This window comes from Mytilus trossulus, chromosome 11 (assembly GCF_036588685.1).
Source record: "Mytilus trossulus isolate FHL-02 chromosome 11, PNRI_Mtr1.1.1.hap1, whole genome shotgun sequence".
Taxonomy (NCBI): domain Eukaryota; kingdom Metazoa; phylum Mollusca; class Bivalvia; order Mytilida; family Mytilidae; genus Mytilus; species Mytilus trossulus.
Genome location: NC_086383.1, coordinates 30,645,604 through 30,666,577, shown reverse-complemented (window position 1 = coordinate 30,666,577; position 20,974 = coordinate 30,645,604). Strand labels below are relative to the sequence as shown.

Below are 20,974 nucleotides of genomic sequence, written 5' to 3'. Positions count from 1 at the left end.
CTTCTAAATGCAATGACATTGGAGTTTGTGGTCAAGAGTCAGCTTTCGGGTTTGTTGGATATATTGGTTAATCGTTTATTCTTAAACTTTTTAATACATTTTCAGTACAAATGTACGTCAACTACAAATCATATGGAGTTATAATAGAAATGACCTAACAACAACCCCTTTAACAAAACACATTTGTGAAAAAGCGTAAACGTTTTGACAGGATTGAACTGAGTTGATAAAAACCCACTTTTGAATTTTCAATAGCTAGTATGATGGTTTGGTTCTTTTTTTTTTGTATAATTATGAAAATATTTGTTTTTGTAAGTTTCGTGAAACATGTGAAAGTAATTCAACCAAATCGTATGTAGAAGAAAATGTATGTTTAAATGATTTTATCAGATTGCTTTAGATATGTACATAATCCGCATAATTTTTTGAAAGTTTTCCGGTTGTCATACGTCTCCCGGGAAGAATATAGTTTTTGTTTTTCAATTAGTAATTTCATATTTCGGTTAATAATCATCAACATGATGATCTTTATGTAATATATAAATACGATGATGTGTTATGATTTCCAATGAGTCAACTCTCCACGAGAGATAAAATGACATAGAAATTAACACCTACAGGTCACCATACGGCCTTAAACAATGAGCATAGTGCATGTTCAGCTATTTAAGACCCCTAAAAAGAAATGTAAAACAATTCAAACGAGGAAACTCAAAGCCTAATTTATGTACAAAAGAATGAACGAAAAACAAATATATTACAAAGCAACAAACGACAACCAATAAACTACAGGCTCCTGACTTTGGACAGGGACATACAGAATATGGCAGCATTAAACTAGCTTGAAGACACAAATCAACCCCTGTTTTTACATTATCTCGTTAAATGCAAGAATAGAAACAAAACGTTAAGACACAGCTCAAAACCCATCAAACTGATATTTGACAGACTAATGTCTTGTTTGCTAACCCACAAAAAAAAAAAAAAAAAAACGCACGAGAAAACAATCAAACTCTATAAAAAAAAATCAAACAAGAAGGAATAGAAAGAAAATACAAAAGAAAAATAAAAACACACCACAAAACGTTTGAATATATCAATTTTAAGGATTTTCTAGAAATCTCGATTTTATAACTTACAGATATAAAGATAAATCTGATTTCAACATCGGTATTTATAGGAAAACAAACTATATTCAAAGCAATTTACCAAAATAGGTCGAATAGGTAAATTAGTGTCGTATGAATACTCAATATGCGACACAGCATAGATGTTTTTGCAAGACTTACTCTTCTTTGCAGGTGATTTGCGTATTATTTCGGGTATCGCTGCGAATATAGGACGACTGGAAGTGAATTATAGAGGTGAATGGGGAACAGTTTGTGATGATGGCTTTGGGAATGTTGATGCAGCAGTAGCATGTAAACAGCTCGGATATTGGTGCGTATTCATTTAAAGCTGACTAATACATGTCAAAATTTACATAAATTAGCTCCCCGTTTTCATTACTTGAAGCAAGTTCATGATGCATTATTCAAGATTAGTATTTTAAGTTTGAATATTCAAAAGCTTCACAATGTAAACGTGAACACAATCACATCTGCCTCCAATTTAAGTTTTCTGATTTGCTAACCATCCGTAGTACGAACTGGGACGTGTCCCCGTACGTTTTATCGGGAGTCAACTCCGTCAAATTTAAATCTCGTTCAACAGTTTTCTCTTAATTTCGTTGTTCGTTCCAGCGCTTATATTACTAAAATGTGCAATTTTTATTGAACGAAATCATCATTCTACGAAACAGTGCATCACCAATAATCTCAACTGAGTCTTTAGCCTATGTAGTTGTCAAAGAGCATCCAAACCCGTTCTCTGTTTTCGATTCTTGTATGTAAATCCATATTACGAATATCATGATATATGGAAAATAACGGGAAATATGTGCAAAACCCAAAAACAAATAATCTCTAAAATGTAAAACCATTTACTGCAACATTGTACATGATGATTTAATAAAGCCAAGTTCTCGACAGGGATATCTGGTATTTTTTAACTTAACATGTGTATATGCGCATATGATCAGACCTGCCAAGAAAATTAGATTTATGTTTCAAAAGTCAATGATTTTTTTTGCTGAAGTCACCAATTTCAGTCTCAAATTATCATTCAGCCGGCACACAAGGTCTATTTGCTGACCTTTTAATATTGCAATTTCCGTGGATCTTTCTCTCTCTCTCCCTCTCTCTCTCTCTCTCTCTCTCTCTCTCTCTCTCGCTCTCTCTCTCGCTCTCTCTCTCTCTATCTCGTTATAGGCTAGCATTCAAAGATTTTCTATTCAAATGCAGTTCTGGAGTTGTGGTTTCTGCATCAGCTGTAAATGACGGCATAGGAACAATTTGGTTAGATGATGTTGGGTGCACTGGTTCAGAAAGTAAATTATTCAATTGCAGACATACCAAAACACATGACTGCAAGCACTCAGAAGATATTGGAGTCAATTGTTTGCTCAGCTGTTCAGCAGAAAATGAAAGTGAAGTTAAGTTACAACCACTCTCTACTAGAATTAAAATGAAGTGATTGTTAGCAGTTACATAGCCTTTATCAATGATAAACACCCATACCGTATAATCAGCTATAAAAAGTCCCGATATGGGAAAAGAAAAAAACTAACGGTATAATTTATAACAAAACAATTAACGGAACACAAATGCGGAAAGTTTTGTAAACAGGAAATTTATAAAAATGATCACATTATTGATATTCAAGTCAACACCGAAATGTTGACTACTGGGCTGGTGATACCCTCGGGAACGAAACGTCCACCAGCATTGAAGCCAGACGCGCGTTTTGTCCACATAAGACTCACCAGTGACACTCATATCTATGTATTTATAAAGCCAAACAAGTACAGAGATGAAAAGCAATGAGTATCCGAAATTCTAAAAAGTTTTGCAAAATATGGCTAAATTAATATATGCCTGTGATAAGAAAGTCCTTATTTTTTCGAAAAATTCAAAGTTTTGTTAAAAGGAAATTTATGAAAATGACCACATTATTGATATTCATGTCAACACCGAAGTGTTGACTACTGGGCTGGTGATACCTTCAGGTACGAAACGTCCACCAGCAGTTGCATCGACTCAGTGGTGTAAATAGTAAACAAAGGTACGAGGATTATAATTCAGTACACCAGACGCGCGTTTCAGCTGCATAAGACTCACCAGTGACGTTCATATCAACTTATTTATGAAGCAAAACAAGTACAAAGTTGAAGAGCATATAAAAGGCATTCACCATTTCTTCGCTTGCGTGAAACAGTTCCGGAACACCACCTAGTCATTGAAATTACTGTAGTAATGTAAGACACTGTGTAGAAAATCTAATATAATAGATTTTCTAGAGCCTGTTAGTTTCTGTTAAATTTGTTATGTAGGTAAGCCTCGTTAATCATTACAAAATGTTGTTGCTCTCTTCTATTTTCGCCTGACATTGTTTTGTATCAATCTTAATGAGACACCAAATATCTATTTTTAATGTTACGGTTTTTCACTTCTTAAATGTGATCTAATTCGTAAGTATCATGAATCGCATGTGAACTACCCAAAACAACACTGCTAGCAAGAATCCGTAAGTTACTCGTTTTATTTCTTTCCAAAAAATTGTTTCGGGTAGTTTACGGAATTTTTACGAATTATAACGAGTTCCTAAATATTGCGAACGATTCAGCATAGGTCGTGCAAAGATAGTTTTAAAGATGGTAAAGAGATATTATAAACAATTTACGTGAAGTAACGAGTACTTTACGAATTGACACGGATTCTTTTACTACTTTGGGAAACGTATTACAGCTGTAAAAACGTGAATTTTCGTAACTAATCCACAAGTATTCGGAACAACAGGTAAACGATTCGTAAGTGGGACTTAAAAGTTTCGATAAATAGAAGCATTCCGTTATAGAATCATCAGTCGATAAAATGCCAGTAAATTGCTGGTTGTAATCCGTTACAAGTCATGAAATTCTGCCGTTAATACATCGAAATAACTCGCAATTATAATAAATAAACCATAAATAGTTAATAATAACTCGTGACAACTCTTAAATCGGTCGTAAAAGAGGCCGAATCGTAAGGATTCGTGAATTTTAGCGGAACGCGTGGTATATCCGTGAGAAGAGGACACCCAGGGAAGACTACAATGGAGTATAAGTAATGATTTTAGTAGTTCTATCCCTCATTAAGACAGGTTTTTGTAGAGCTAAAGTTACCTTTTGTAAACAAGACTAAATCCTGGCGATGTTCTGAACAATATGAATATACAACAATTAAACAGGATTGGTCAATATACATCGTTTGCTCATTTGCTTTTACATAACTTAATAATCTCAGACTTCTTATTTGCAGGTGATTTGCGTATCATTTCGACAACTCAAGAGAATAAAGGACGTTTGGAAATTTATCATAACGGCGAATGGGGAACAGTCTGTGACGATGGTTTCGAGAATGTTGATGCAGCGGTGGCCTGTAAACAGCTCGGATATTGGTATGCACTAAGTTCATAGCAACTACAAAATATACCAAAGTTCAAATAAGAATTAAATCAGGTGGTTTTTTTTCTGATATTTATTATATTCACAAAGGACAATTTACGATTAACAAACATACATGTGATTCAAATTCTGAAATTCATATGATGACTCGATGCTGTTTCTAATGTTTAATAAACACATCATACCATATTTGGTTTAAAATTATTGAACAACTTATAAAACATTAACACTTACAGAAAGACATACAACATGATCAATAAATTAATTTTATCAGTCCTTTTGATAAACAAAGAACATTCATTTTTTTGTAAATAACCTCTACACAATGTAAGCATGAGATCGCCTACAATGTTATTTTCCATATAACTTTTTTTTTCAAGGAACAAGCCCCGTGTAACGATATGGCTATGACTATCGAAAATAATTTTAAACTTTGATGCCAATTTCATACAAAAAAATCGACAACAACTTTAGGTTATAATGCAATGTCCAATCATAACAATCTTATGGAGACCAAATATTTGTAAAAATTATTTGTCGGCAGTTATTTTGGACTCGTTTTGACCTTTTGATATAAATCTTTGAAATAACCCTCTTAAACTATGACAAAAAAATGTAGGCTTCGGACGTTAACAACACAATTTTCTATAGAATCTACTTTTCAAACATCTGTAAAAACACTTGGTCACAGTTGTGTTTTTCATATCTCGTCGCAGATTTGAACTTTTGATACAAATTGTCTAAACATCATTCCAGAAATGTAGTCTTGAGAGGTTTAGTTGCTAACTTCTAGGTTATTTGTCTTTGTTGGAGTGTTGTCTCATAAGAAATCATACCATATCTTATTTTGATATTGTGAGCGCATTCTATTCAATTTTCATAATATTGCTATTTACAAAGGGTATTAATGCGTAAATAATATTTTATATTTTCGATATATTCCTGATATACAACTTTTATATTAGTTTAATTAAAAAATTTAACATTTAGATCACTTACAAAAGCAGACAGACGGACAGGCAACATCTGTAACTACATCTCCTCCACTGCGGTATTCAATGGAAATACAACAATTACATAACCTATTTTAAACGGTTCACTTCCAATTGTTTTACAGAAACTATATGCACAAAGCATCTTTAAATTCCCATATAAATCTTTGAACTGAATAACTTATCGATTAACATGTCAATATAGAAAAAATATAAAAATCAATCACGAGTTAATTGCCGGCATACGGAATATATATCTCCTACTTATGATATTCAAGGGATTGTATTTCCTATCATGATTTCCTTTATAGAGAGTTGGTGATCACAAGGAAGATATTAAATCAAGAATTCCAAGTGGTGTAGTTCAAATCATCCGTCGTAAATTTTATGGACGCCATCACGAGTTGGTTGACGGTTTTGCAATATCCGTTTCACATATAATAGCGGATATGTTCCAAATGTCGTAACAACAGCCCCGTCCATTTCCCCCCGAATGTGATTTAAAGAATTATACTTTTTACCGGGTTCGTACTAACAAGAGCAACACGACTGGTGCCACATGTGAAGATTGCCCTTCTGCAGCACATGTGATCACACCCAGTTCGTGTTGTTCAGTCTTTAGTTTCCTATGTTGTTGTGTGCTCTTGTTTTCCTATTTGTCTGTTACCTTTTTTTTTAGCTATGGCGTTGTCAGTTTATGTTCGACTTATGAGTTTGAATGTCCCTTAGGTATCTTTAGCATCAATTGACTGTCATAAAAAAATATGTTTCAGATATCTCCACGGATATGTTCAAATCGTCGTTATCAAACTTACGTTCTCTTTTCTCGAAAGCGACATATCATCAATTTTATACACGAGCAACCCAACGGGTGACTGATGTGGAGAAGAATCTGCTTACTCTTCGAGGCACAAGAGATCTCTCTACGATTTGGGTGGGTTCTTGTTGCTGAATAAGTTTTCTATGTTGTGGTTTTGTAAATTGCTGTGTGTCTTGTCGCTTTAAGTTTTTTCTTGGCGTTATCAGTTTTTTCTTCATCTTATCATTTTGAATATCTCAAATTGGTATTTTCCCCTATCTTTGTATGCATTGTGTAATGTATTAATTTTGAATTAACATCAAAGCAATTAGCATGATAAGTAACAGAAACTGACATTGCCTTGTGCAGTCATCCTAGAAGAACAACCCGCGTTATAAGAGACTTATGGATTTCTTTTTAAAATATTCATTTGAAGAATTTCAACCTTGCCCCCGCTTTTTTACAACCAGTTACATCTTTCTTTGTAATAAAAAGTAAATTCACTAAAATACTGAACTCCGAGGGAAATTCAAAAGTTTCTAATCAAATGGCAAAATCAAATGATAAAACACATCAAATAAATGGACAACAACTGTCATATTCCTAACATGATTTCTCACCAACGATTTTATTTTTTAATTGTAGTTCTGGAGTTGCAGTTGCTCCATCGGCTGTGCATCATGGGGTAGCTACCATTTGGTTAGATGATGTTAATTGTAATGGTTCTGAGAGTAAATTACTAAATTGTCCATCCAATGACGGTAACCACAACTGTCAACACACCGAGGATATTGGAATTCATTGTTTTCTTAGCTGTTCAACGGAAAATAATGGTTAGATTAGGTTATTAAAAAATAACGTTCTTACAGGATGTATTCTAAAAAAAATCAAAACAAAAAGCACAATTACACTTTAAAGTTAAAAATCTATTTTTGCACATCAATTACCCAAAACAGATTATTTATAATTTGTTTTTTGGTAAAATATACAAAGGCGTTAGCTGGTTAAAGGATTGATATTTGATATTTTTTTTTTTTCATATCAAATTTTCTTCATTTTTTTTAATGTATTTTAGGGCAACGCTTTTTATATATGGTTAAAAAAAGACTACTGAAACGAAACGTAATAATATCCATTGTCGAAAAAAAACGAAGTTTGAAAGCTGATTGTTTTTCTTTTTTCTAAAAAAAGATATTTCTAGTAACTTATACAATGTATTCGCATCAGTAATAGCACACACATTGTATTGTCAAGATACAATATATATATGAATTAAACAGTTGAATTTTTTTCATATATGTAAAGTTAGTTTTAGGTAACGTAATGAAGGAATCGGATATGAATGCAACTGCAAATAATTCCGGAAAAAAATAAAAATACAATCTTTAACATTAAAAAACTTTTAAAATAGATTATTATTTTTTTACAAATAACTTATGTCTGTGTCAGAACATGTTTATTAGTTGAAGATAAAGAATTACAAGCAGTTTTGATATTCTAATTAACAAGAAAGGGTCTAATCAGCATTAGCTTGGCATAGTTTTGACAAGTGTGAATACACATTCTGTGTTTTCTTAACAATTTCCGAAAATTGACAATTAATTAAAAATTGTATAGTAATGTTGTCAAATTATATCAGGCATTCATTTGCAGATTTAGCTATGTATAGAATTGTAGTAAATATACGAGAGATATGTTAACATAAAATGTTTTCCCTAACAATTAACATACATATATTGTTGTACATGTACGTGATTTTGGTGTTTCAGTTTGTAGTGTTTGATTAAATTTCGTGTGTTCAATTTTGGCACTTTCATTGGAGGCAACAAATAAACCAAAATAAAACTTAAACCAAAATAACCCCATTTACGGTATGCCAAATACAATTATTCATTAGTCCTCGCTAACTTCTTATTTTAAGAAATGAATACCTGTAACCTGTTATAATTGCTTATTTTTTAGGCACTGACTTTTTGTTGACGTCGCATAGATTTTACATTTTCCAGTAAACACTTCATCTGTATATATATACTGTGATCATGTTGTGAATACTTGAATATATATTTGCTTATGATGAAAGACAATTCATAATGTTAAATAATAAAAACAAATTTGATAAATCTCTACGAAAATTCGTAAGATTTCCCCTGCTAGTTTTGCTAAATAGGTACAATTTTGGAACTGTGACGTTAGTCTCGTATACATTATCTCTTAAGTAGACAACACATAATTTCACAAAGAAACGCTGTCTCCTTACCGTTGCCAGTGTTAGATTATAGCTCTTCGATCTTTTTATACAAAAAAAGTCGCTTGCTTCAATCGAATTCAGAACAAAGCATGTTTTTTTGACAATGAACGATGCAGTTTTTTGGTAGCAGGTGGATGAACGACGATTGTATTACATTATGAGATATTAGAACGACACTCGTGTATGTAAGCGTATATTTTCCTGAAACTATGAAATGTGTACGAACAATTAGTCATCTTAAGTGAAAAACATAATGTCATTTACGGGTCGGAAAACAATTATCTTTTTTACAAAAACGCATTTGATTGCGTTGCTTGCAAGACCGTGGTGAATGATTAACGCTTCGATAATTTGGCGGTTTAGCGAATTTGAAAACTCCCAATAGACAGATTAATAAAATCTGAATACAGCTGTAACTATTACAATGTACATGGCGCAGCTCAGGGTAAAAACTGGTCGTGTTGTTGATGATGCAGGAGATGACAGATTGTGTAACATGTGTTTTAATTACTGTGTAGAAAACGAATGCAATTTTCCTCATTAACTGTAAATGTTTTGCGTCACTGATGAGTATTATGTATACGAAACGCGCGTCTAGCGTATTAAATTATAATCCCGGTACCTTTGATAACTTTTACACCATGCCACTGCTGGTGGACGTTTCGTCCCCGAGGGTATCACCAGCCCAGTAGTCATTCCTCCGGTGCTGACAGGAATATCAATAATGTGGTCATTTTTTCCAAAACGCGTGTTTCGTCTACATAAGACTCATCAGTGACGCTCATATCAAAATATTTAGACAGCCAAACAAGTACAAAGTTGAAGAGCATTGAGGAGGATTTTCTTATCCCAGGCATAGATTACCTTAGCCATATTTGGCCCACCTTTTGTTATTTTGGATCCTCAATGCTCTTCAACTTTTTACTTGTTTGGCTTTATAAATATTTTGATATGAGCGTCACTGATGAGTCTTATGTAGACGAAACGCGCGTCTGGCGTACTAAATTATAATCCTGGTACCTTTGATAACTTTTACACCAATTTATGAGTTCAACATTTGTCACAATTTGAAAATGTATCTATACTATCAAAAGACGAACAGTTTAAAGATCTAACAAAATAAAATGGCTAAATATATATTGCTTATTTTCAGTAAGCGAAAACAATTTTTACATAAAAGTCTTCGACAGAAATTATGTATTTTGTTTGTCATACCATTGCCATTATAGATGATTAACGTAACGTTAAGACCAAAAGGGTTTACATAGGGTGTTCTAGTTACTGTTTAATAATTTAACCGTATTATATACTATTTTGTAAATAATCAAATGTCATTATCATAAATAAATTTTCTAGTTACTTAGTTGAATTTGAATTGTTTTCAGGCAATTTGCGTTTAATTGGAGGGGCAACTAATAATGAAGGGAGGCTTGAGGTTAATTTCTACGGCGAATGGGGAACTGTTTGTAATATGCAAAACACTGGTTCAGCTTTAGTTGCTTGTCGACAGCTTGGTTACTGGTATGTTATGTAAAAATACACTGTGTAAACTTTCCAAACCGTTAACTTTTATTCCAAATGAGAACCTACAAACATTTAATTATTTACAGAATTATAGGTTTTTTATTTCTTTGTTTAAAGAACATTTTCAAAGTGTATATCCACTATTCAATGTTGACTATTCTTAATGATAGAATATCATAATTGGGCCTGAGAAAAACATTATAATTAGTTTTATTAAGTTCGTGTAGTATTATTGTCAACTGAGACACACATATTTTACAATGAGTAAAAACAAAGGTATAACAATGCCGAATTCGTATTTTCAAAATCTAAAAGACTATGGGTTATCTTATTGTTCGTACTTCAAAAAGCTGCACCTCCATTGCTTATGACGTTTAACCAAGCACAACATCTTGTTGTAAGCTTTCAAAATATTACCTGAAAAGCATTATATCGTGAAACGGTGAATAACAAATGTTATATCATCTTACATGTTACAGGAAGGGTAAATGAGTTCTAATCGTTCTTTGAGCAAACATAATATTATTTATGAGTTTGCTTCAAGTAGTTGCACATGGCATACCTTAATGGATTATGTTTTTATTAAAACTGGTCAAAATCGAAGCACCCTGTACAAACTTGATAAAAATAGGTTTGGAATCAGAGTTTTTTTTAACCATTTCCGGTATCTTGAACACCCATAGTCTTTTAGATTTTGAAAATACGAATTCGGCATTGTTATACCTTTGTATTTACTTGACCTATTCATTAACAATAGAACAAAACAAACATAAGAGCCGGGCGTCCAATATTTCATAATTATCTCTATTCATAATAACCTTTCATATTTGAAATTCTGTTCACACAGAAGTAAATCTTGACTGTTCAAGTAAATGCTTATTAAGATTTAAAATGTTGCTAATTCACATTGCTACAAAACGTGTCACGGTACTTATCTACCCCAAATTCATGTATTTGGTTTGATGTTATATTTGTTATTTTCATAGGATTTTGTCTAATGCTTAGTCCGTTTCTGTGTGTGTTACATATAAACTCATCCTAGATACCAGGTCTAAAATTTGTATATACGCCAGATCCGGATTTCGACAATAATTGTCTCTTCAGTGATGTTAGGGATCGAAACGGTATTTGGAAGGCCATATATAAATAAACTCATCATAGATGCCAGGTCTAACATTTGTATATACGCCAGACGCGCGTTTCGTCTACAAAAGACTCATCAGTAACGCTCGAATCCAAAAAAGTTGAAAAGGCCAAATAAAGTACGAAGTTGAAGAGCTTTTTAATGTTGTGTCGTTGTACTCCTCTTAGATTTAATGCGTTTCCCTCAGTTTTAGTTTGTTACCCCGATTTTGTTTTTTGTCCATAGATTGATGAGTTTTGAACAGCGGTATACTACTATTGCCTTTATTTACGCTTAGAAACCATAAATTATTGTTCCCGGCGTTTGGTATTTTTGTGATTTTACTTTTGACACATTGTTACAAGCCATTATTCATTTTTATAATATGTATAAAGTTAATAAGAAATAATACAATTTTTTTGGAATATTTGTACAGTTCTGGAGTTCAATTGCCATCAGAAGCTGTTAATGCAAGTTATGGTACGGCCTGGTTACAAAACGTAAGATGTTCAGGTACAGAGGAGGGATTTGTAAATTGTTCGTCTGTTTTCAACCCAACAACATGTGCACAACCATATGATGTTGGTATAAATTGCACCCAGACATGTCTGAACGCAGGTTAGTGTATTGTTAATTAATAAATGCTTGCGTACATTTGTCATAATTCATAAATTGACTATGTAACAATAGGTACACACATCCAAATATATAAGAAAAAATTAAATAAGAGAACGTGTCATTATTTTGCTCAAATATGTCTTTAATTTGTTTATTTGTTTTAGTTGTAATTGTTTATTATGCATGATACTGCTTGGACATTCTGAAAGATCGTTTATTTTTAAATGTTAAATGAATATGTTCTGATTTCTGTTATTTGATTTATAACCAGTCATACATATATTTCTGTAATTTGAATAGAGTGAATCTTATAATTAGAAGGGTATCATTTAATTTGGTTTTGGTTTTACGTCTAATGATTTATACAGCTTTGCTTCTTTTTCGCTTTCAAAACTATTTTGATACATTACAAACTTTGATGTATAGATCGTATATTGTAAGTCGGAATATACCAGAAACCTATTTCGAACTATCTTTATCAAAGCTTAAATATTGATTAATCGAAATTATGTTTACACAATTATTGTTAAAGAAACAAATACTTATGAATGTTTGATGCTTTTTTTTTTAATTTTTAGGTGATATAAATCTTTTTGGAGGTAAAAATGAAAATGAAGGACGATTGGAGATCTTTTTAAACAATGCTTGGGGAACTGTTTGTGATGATTATTTTGAAAATATTGATGCAGAAGTAGTCTGTCGACAGCTTGGTTTATGGTGATTTAAGCATGATTAAAACGCAACATTTAAACAAATAAAATAACCCAAAACTCTATCAAAAAAACATAAATGGCAATCAAACACAATGCAAATACAAAAATGAGAAAATTAATACGAACCTCACACAACTCAAGTGCATTCAACTAAATGTTCAACAGTTCTACAACTTTAAGACAACAACCGTGTTATTGCGTTCAAATACATCAAATCATATCTCTTATAAAAGCAAAATGATACTGTTATTTTGTCTAACATGAAATATAACCTAGATGATTGTCTATCAGAATGATGCAATGATGCCGTAGCCTGAATTTTACTCATATTTATAGAATAAGACATCACTAGAGTAGAATGAAGGATATCAGATGATTTTCATTGAAACAGGGGTGGGATAGTTATACCGGCCGCTGCAGTAGATAATGGATATGACACCATCTGGCTTGACGATGTGCAGTGCAAAGGAACAGAAAACAGATTGACCAACTGTTCCTATCGTGGTTCGCCTGTTAGTTGTAATCATGGTGAAGATATCGGAGTCAAGTGTTTCGTTAATCCACCAACTGAAGACCAAGGTAGTTGACAATAATATTAGCATATTTAAAAATAGTATATTCTTTTTATTATTGAATATAAATGTAATAACGTAAATAAATGAAAGTTATTATATCACTCCAGAAAGTTAACTTCGACATCGACACACAAGCGCATAGTTTTCTGAATATATGTCATGTAGATATGTTAAGTACAACAAATTACAGATGTCCAACAAGTCATAAAGACAAACTCGTTTGACTTAACAAATTTAAAATCTGATAAAAATCTGACATTTAAACCTGCTTTTGGTTGTTCTGACGTGATAAAATTTTGAAAGTTTCAAAAACAAATTCCGAGCTTAAATATATCATATGCAATGTTTTGTTTTATTAACGACATGAACATAATAAGGGCAAAAATTGTCATCAAATAAGTTTTTGAGAAACATAGTTGCAAATTATTTGAAGTCTTGGGAAAACATATAAGAACAGATTATGTATAAAAAGTGAAATACAAAAAAATACCAAACTCCAAGGAAAATTCTAAACGGAAAATCCCTTGTCAAATAGTTAAATCAAAAGCCAAACACATTAAATGAATGGATAACAACTGAAATACTTTTAATGTAACTTTTAAGTAAATGTATGGTTGTTTTCATACAAGAAATATACTTAAGATATATACAAGCAAACAATTCAAGTTGTGCAAAGTACATGCCATATGCTACAGCAAGAGAAATATCACCCTCCACATAGATACATTTGTTATTGAAACGTGAACATAGTCTTCATTTGCATTTACATAAATTGTAGGAACAACTTTCCTGATTTGTACCAACACATGTATGTTTAATAATGACTATAATTGACTGTTATTAACCGTTTGATTTATCTGTAGAGGTGTCAAACCATCATTTATGTTCCCCTTTTAGTCAGTTTGTTTAATTTGCACTTTTAAAAAAAAATTGCAGAATTTGTCATTGTTCCAAATAAAAAAAATACTTGGCATGAGTTAAGTTTTATTCTGGCCAGTACAAAATGTACTAAAGAAAAACACCACACTATATTTCATTGTATATTCAAAAATAACCATCACTGGAAGATACACCAATCAAACTGTAATTAAATGAATGATTGATTACCTACAACTGTCAAATTCAAGGAATGCAACCAGATGTGACGTTCTATGATTTGGTGGTATTACAGCTAGAGCAGAATTTCATTTGTATAAATTTCACATTGGTTAGTGAATACAGCACCCTTACCAGTAATCATAGCATTCAGTTATGTTTTGTTTATTATATTCGTTAACTTTATTCACTTGTTTTGTGGTACGGATTTTGATGAATAGAGGATACATTGTTATTTGAGATATTATTTTTCTTGCAATAGCTGCATACAAGCAATATATTTTTTGTACCTTATTATAATGAAAACAATTATGAAAAAACACCTATATGTACAAATTGAAAATGTAAGATTTGGCTATATGTTGTTGTCTTTTCTAAGCTCTCCTTCTTCGTCTTTGTTTTAGACTTTCGACCGTTTTGATCAAACGTCATTACTGAATCTTAGGTAAACGAACCTCTATCATGCGTTTTCAAAACAAATGGGTCATTGGCACTGTGTTTGCACGTTTTAGTATTGATAATTACCAGCCCAGCAGCTAGCGCATTGTGTTCATATGCAATATTTTTGATATGTTCTATACATGTATTGTTTATAAAACTGAGTACTGTTCGAAAACTAAGGTTTTTTTATTCTAGGTACAAAACAATTCATTTAAAGCATGAGTCGTGTTTTTTACGATTTTATGGAATGATTTGTTTTAAATGCTCTAAAATTATCTTTCGAGTAAACTTCATACTGTATCAAATTTTTAAAAGAGCACTTATGAAGCTAAGGTAGACATAAACCCCTGATCACATATGGAAGAAATGCATCATGTACTGGATTGTTTTTACAGTTCTTTAATAGTAAGTCGAGGAACTCTTGGAATAAAACAAAACTTGAGTCATAAATACGTTTTTGCAGCATCATATTTGGACATTAATAGTATTGATACTTTATTGAGTGACAGGATTTTATACTTTATATATGCCAGGTAGCATGACACAAAATCAGTTTATGCATAGCAAACAAATAATAAAAAGCAAAATAGCAGCGCTTTTGTTAGTTTGTATTGTAAAACCTATATGCTTGTCAATTTAAGGGATATTACGTTTAGTTGGAGGATCAAGTGGGAATAATGGTCGGTTGGAAATCAAGTTATACAATGAATGGGGAACAGTTTGCGACGATTCCTTTGAAAACGTTGAAGCAGCAGTAGCCTGCCGTCAACTTGGATACTGGTACGTGTTTTGATTTTAATCATCGCGAGTCTCCCTGGATGCATATTTGCTATATATATATTCGATATATATTCATCACCTAAAACTGTTTATGGTATTTTTTTTAGTTTTCAATGATACCATTTACAACTTTATTGACTTTGTTTTGAATGAAATTAGCAAACATGGATCATAACTGCTATATGGAACTGCAAGATTGTGAATTAAATTTCTATTTTCGTACTTATGACGTATTGAATTGAAATAGTATACTTATCAGTACTAGCTATATATAGTGTAAACATAATAATCCATCAATAACAAACAAAAATTATTTAAATACTGAAAATAATCGGGTAAATACATAAGTCAATTGACTGTTCTCAATTGTATTGCGTTAGTGCTGCATCGGACATAAACGAACATGTAATGGCATTGGCCAAATTTCTGTATTAACTTCTCAATAAACACTTTTTTCATATTTTATATTTTCATATACATAATAAAATTGTACCTGGAATGTTTTATTTGATTTTTTTGTATGTTAACATCACGACAGTTATGTGTGCAGAATAAACAAACTTTGAAAAGCTCAGATAGTCATTTTCAGCGTTTTTATATTTTGTTATTCATTTTTAAATCGATTTCAGTTTTAAACAAGAGATCGATGATGTAAATATGTGACATAGTTATAAACATAATTATGTTGATAAACGTGATTGTACGTTTCGATATTCATACAATCCATTATAGAAAAGAGAAATAAAACAAAATCGAGTATAGACAATACAGCTTCCACCACTGCATCAATTGGGTTTGCATTACCTTTTGGAACATTTTGGTCCTCAATGATCTTTAACTTAGTACCTGTTTTTGGCTTTCGAACTTATGTTTTGTCTGAGCGTCACTGATGAGTTTTATGTAGATAACACGCGCGTCTAGATAATAAGCCTGGTACTTTTCTGGTCGCTATTAATTGTGTGTACGTCTCTGTCCTGTATGTTCTACCATTTATTTTTATTGTAGTCATGTCATGTTATGTTATCATTTTAATGTTACATTTAACATTACTTTGCCATAACAACGAGAGGTTTGGCTATCCATAAAACCAGGTTTAATCCAACAGTTTTCCTAAAATGACCTGTACACAGCTACTTTTGCATAATTAGGTACTATTTTTGAACTAAAAATGTGTAGTACTGGAAATTTACTTTTAATATTTAGTACTATTTCTTTACTTTTAAATTATTGTAATATTTAGGTACTTGTATTTTACAGTTCTTAAATTGTACTAAATATTTTGGTACAGAAATAATACAATATTCCATGTTTGAAAATCATAATTTTAAGAGATTTGAAATAGAAAAACTTTCAAAATGCTGAAAAGGTAACGGTAGTAACCATAAATTCGTAGTAGCTAAATATCAAGTACAAATTAAGTACTGTAAAATACAGGTACCTAAATATTACAATAATTTTAAAGTAACAAAATAGTACTGAATATTAAAATTAAATTTCCAGTACTACAGATTTTTAGTACATAAATAGTATCTATAAAAAAGTAGCTGTGTACCAAGTCAGGAAAATGGGATGATTATATTATAGTTCGTTTCTGTGTGTGTTGCATTTTAGTGTTGTGTTTTTGTTGTGTCCCTGTTGTGCCGTTGTTTTCCTCTTATATTTGATGTGTTACCCTCAGTTGCAGTTTGTAGCCCAGATTTGTTTTTTCTTCAATCGACTTATGAATTTCGAACAACTGTATACCACTGTTGCCTTCATTTACCACATTGTCCCACCAAAACATTTGGTAAAGCTCACCTGTCCTAAAAGGTCAAAGTATCACTTCTCATTACTCAACTAGCTGCTCGGCTAAGAATAGAACATAAAGATGGCATGCAGTTTTGGCTTATATCTCTTAATCTGACGAAGTAAAACTGTTCCTTAGGTTGAGCTCGATCTGCCCTGAAATGTTCAGATGAACCAGACAACCTGTTTTGGGGTGGCTGCCCATGAATAAGTAAATTTAATGGAATTGAGCAGTTTTGGGTTATTATTTTTAATATTATTATAAATAGATCTAAACTGTAAGCAGCAATAATGTTCAGCAAATAAGATCTACAACCAAGTCATAATGACTAAAATTACCAATTCAACCCTTAATGAGCTATTGCCCTTTTTAGTCAATTTAAAAATTTGAAAAAATAATAATTACTCGAGTATTTAATTTACAAAAAAAAGTTCGATGACCCCGCCTGCCAATCGACATGACCGACATGGCTAAAAATAGAACAAAGAGGTAACATGTAGTTTTGGCTTATATCTCTGAAACTAAAGCAACTTAAAAGAACAAATCTGACATTGGATAAAATGTACATTAGTTGTTATCTATCTGCCCTGAAACAATTATACGAATCAGACCACCCGTTGTTGGTCTAGTGCCCTAAGACTTGACAATTTAATGGATATTTTGCAGTTTTTAACAAAATTTGTATGATATTTCTTACAGTTCTGGGCATGTGTTGAAGTCAACAGTGGTTGATGATGGTAATGGTACAATTATGTTAGATGACGTAGATTGTTTGGGCAGTGAAGATAGATTGCTCAATTGCTCCTACGATTCTTACACCGGAGATTGTGGACATCAACATGATATTGGTGTCTATTGTTCCTTTGAATGTCCAAAATCAGGTAAGAGTAAATTATTAAACTTTAGATAAACAATGTTCGTTAACAGATTTCAGTAAGATTTGAATTATATACATGTACATGGTAACACAAAAGTCAATTCAAACAATTCTTAAATCTTGAATATAAAAGAAATGATATTACCTTATTTGTCACTGATAATTTCTCAATTTACAGGCACTTTGCGTCTTCTTGAAGGTTCAAATAAAAATGAAGGACGACTCGAGGTGTATATCCAAGATACATGGGGAACTGTTTGTGTCAATAATTTTGACACTATTGATGCTACAATAGCATGTCAACAACTTGGATATTGGTATGTTCTTGTATGAAAGCGTTATGCAATTCACAAATATCTTGGTAGCATACCAAATACAATGTATGTTAGATTTATCTAAATAAAAACCTGTAGTTTTGATTGGCGTTTAGCCATATCAATGCATGCTTATATTCAATCCTATCTCACAATAAAATTATTCCCAGGACAAGTCAACGTTACAACAATGCGAACAGAACAAACGAAAAATAAGGTATGCACATCATAGACAATTCATGGTTGAACTGCATAACAATGTTATGATAACCAGGGACAAGATTTGAATGCTTCTTTTACTAATTTTATAGGAATGTGAAAGCGTTAATCGCACTTCGTTCAACGATTTTACCATCCTATACAATTACAAAAACATGCATTCATTTCTTAAATTAGGGACATAAAAAGGCTTTCCATTTTTTGTAAATATACCTATAGGTATCTATAAGTTTGAATTGCATAAAAAGTAATATATGTATATTCGACAAGCATCAAAGAAAAAAAAATATACATTGTACTAAATGTTAAGATACGATTTATTGGTTGTCTGGTTTCTAAATTTATTGTCTCTTTTCCAAACTGTGCGATTTTCATTGATTGTCCGTTTTTGTTCATATTTAAAAAAAAAATACTATGGGTATATATATCATTGCCTAGAATACAAAATAGCGTCAAACATTTCAATGTGGAATATAGAAAGCGAGATAATGTAGAAAGGTTTTCTTATTAAAATTCCGGGAACTTCTGTGGTATAGTTTTGTACTTTTGAAGTTTTTGTTTGTTAAAACTAAGGAAACATGTAAGGGAAAACGTGTCAAAAGAATACAAAACCAGTTATGTATTCAATAGGACAAAATGTTGATGCAATAACTCATGTTGAATAAGTACCTTTTAAGAGACCACCAGCGTTATGCCAGTAATGGAAAATTATTAAAATGGCAATGAAACAACAATTTAAAAGGACGACTACCATAGTGACTCGACATAATATCGACAACACTTAACTGTACTCGGCATTGGCCTCGACTTTACTTAACACGTATGATTCAGTAGTTGCTGATCTTTGTGCAGTCTGAAGTATTCTCGACGAAGGCTTGGCCAGCCTTCACTTGTCTAGACGCAGTCTTGACCTTTAAACTTAGTCTTAAACTGGGTTGAGCTAGCCCATCTATCTCAATTATATACTGATCTAACAAAATTGCAGGGAATGTGGTAGTTTGGTTCATTACTGACAAATTAAATCATTTAATTAATAAGTAAATTTTCAGTCTTGATTAAACCAGAGAGTCATCTGTACTTATTTCTATTACTTTTTCAAATCAATTTGAAGTTTCACTAAACTCTACAGCTATTTCAATTATACATTATTCAAATGGAATGCCAGGTTGTTAGATAGTATACACCTAATGTATGATTGTGAGGGTAATAGTAATCGGGTTGTTACTATTATAGTTCTGGAAACGCTGTGCTGCCAAATTTGGTAAATGACGGAACTGGTACTATCTGGTTGGCTGGCCTTCTTTGTTCTGGTATTGAAAGCAGATTAGTGAACTGTCGACAACTTGATTCCGTTATTCAGAACTGCAGATCATACCATGATGTCGGAGTCAGTTGCTCTTTAAATTGTCCATCTGCAGGCAAGTTTTTACATGAACGTTTATGATGAGGTTAACCTATAGACATAATTTATTTCAAACAAAGACAAGACCCTTTCGATATTGATTCAAAAGAAACAAGTATCTAAGGTTTAATTCGACTTAGTAATGGCTATCGCTTGATATCAATTTAAGTTTATAAATTTAATATTATTATACACCACCCTTCTGTGAGTTTATTCCTTCTATTTAAATTAATTAACGAGATAGACTTTAAACAGATATTGCAACAGTAATACAATCAATGGATGTCCATACAGCTTCAAATTCAAATAAGTCTCTATTGTAATTTAAAATAAACTGATATTGTAGTCTTTTTTCGACTATTTTCAATAAAATTATACCCCACGAAATGATATTGTTTTCTTTGTCAACTAAAATAGTTATCCTCTAACTTAAAAACCGTGATCTGTTTTCCGTCTTGTTCGTCTCGGAATAAAGCAATACAAAAGAAATGTTTAGGTGCAAAATGTGAGTGTTTTCCCTTTTCATCTGAAAAATAACCTGTCAATATACATGATATATTCCGTAATCCAGACTAATGACTCCCTTTGACCGGTAGATAGAGAAGTATAAACTGGTGGTCATCAAAACCTTTGATATAACCTTTACAGTCCTATAAGTGGCTTGAACAGATACTACAATTATCATGTATTTAAGTTTTTAGGTATATTTAAATTAAATATGAACCTTCTGAAAATGAAATTCAAATTTTCATTAACACTTATTTCATCACTTTCAGCGTCTTCCTTCCCACGGCCGACACTAGGCTAACCGAGAGATAGGTCGGTTAATCTATATTGAGTATGCGGCTATTTGGGCGGTTGGTGTGTTAATCGTGTTGGTTATATGTCTGTTAAGAGTAAAACGCACAATTTAAATGTTAAAATT

The 20,974-nt window shown here is 32.0% G+C and overlaps 1 protein-coding gene across 1 annotated transcript; it reads left to right on the top strand.

The window, feature by feature from the left end:
• Positions 1-4,303: 4,303 nt before the first annotated feature.
• On the top strand, positions 4,304-20,091 carry LOC134689945 (deleted in malignant brain tumors 1 protein-like). Its single transcript, XM_063549912.1, has 10 exons — positions 4,304-4,536; positions 6,980-7,167; positions 9,968-10,103; positions 11,666-11,847; positions 12,426-12,564; positions 12,952-13,139; positions 15,313-15,451; positions 17,937-18,118; positions 18,293-18,431; positions 19,881-20,091. Exons 1-10 carry the CDS (start codon positions 4,304-4,306, stop codon positions 20,089-20,091), a joined length of 1,737 nt encoding a protein of 578 aa, XP_063405982.1.
• Positions 20,092-20,974: the final 883 nt, after the last annotated feature.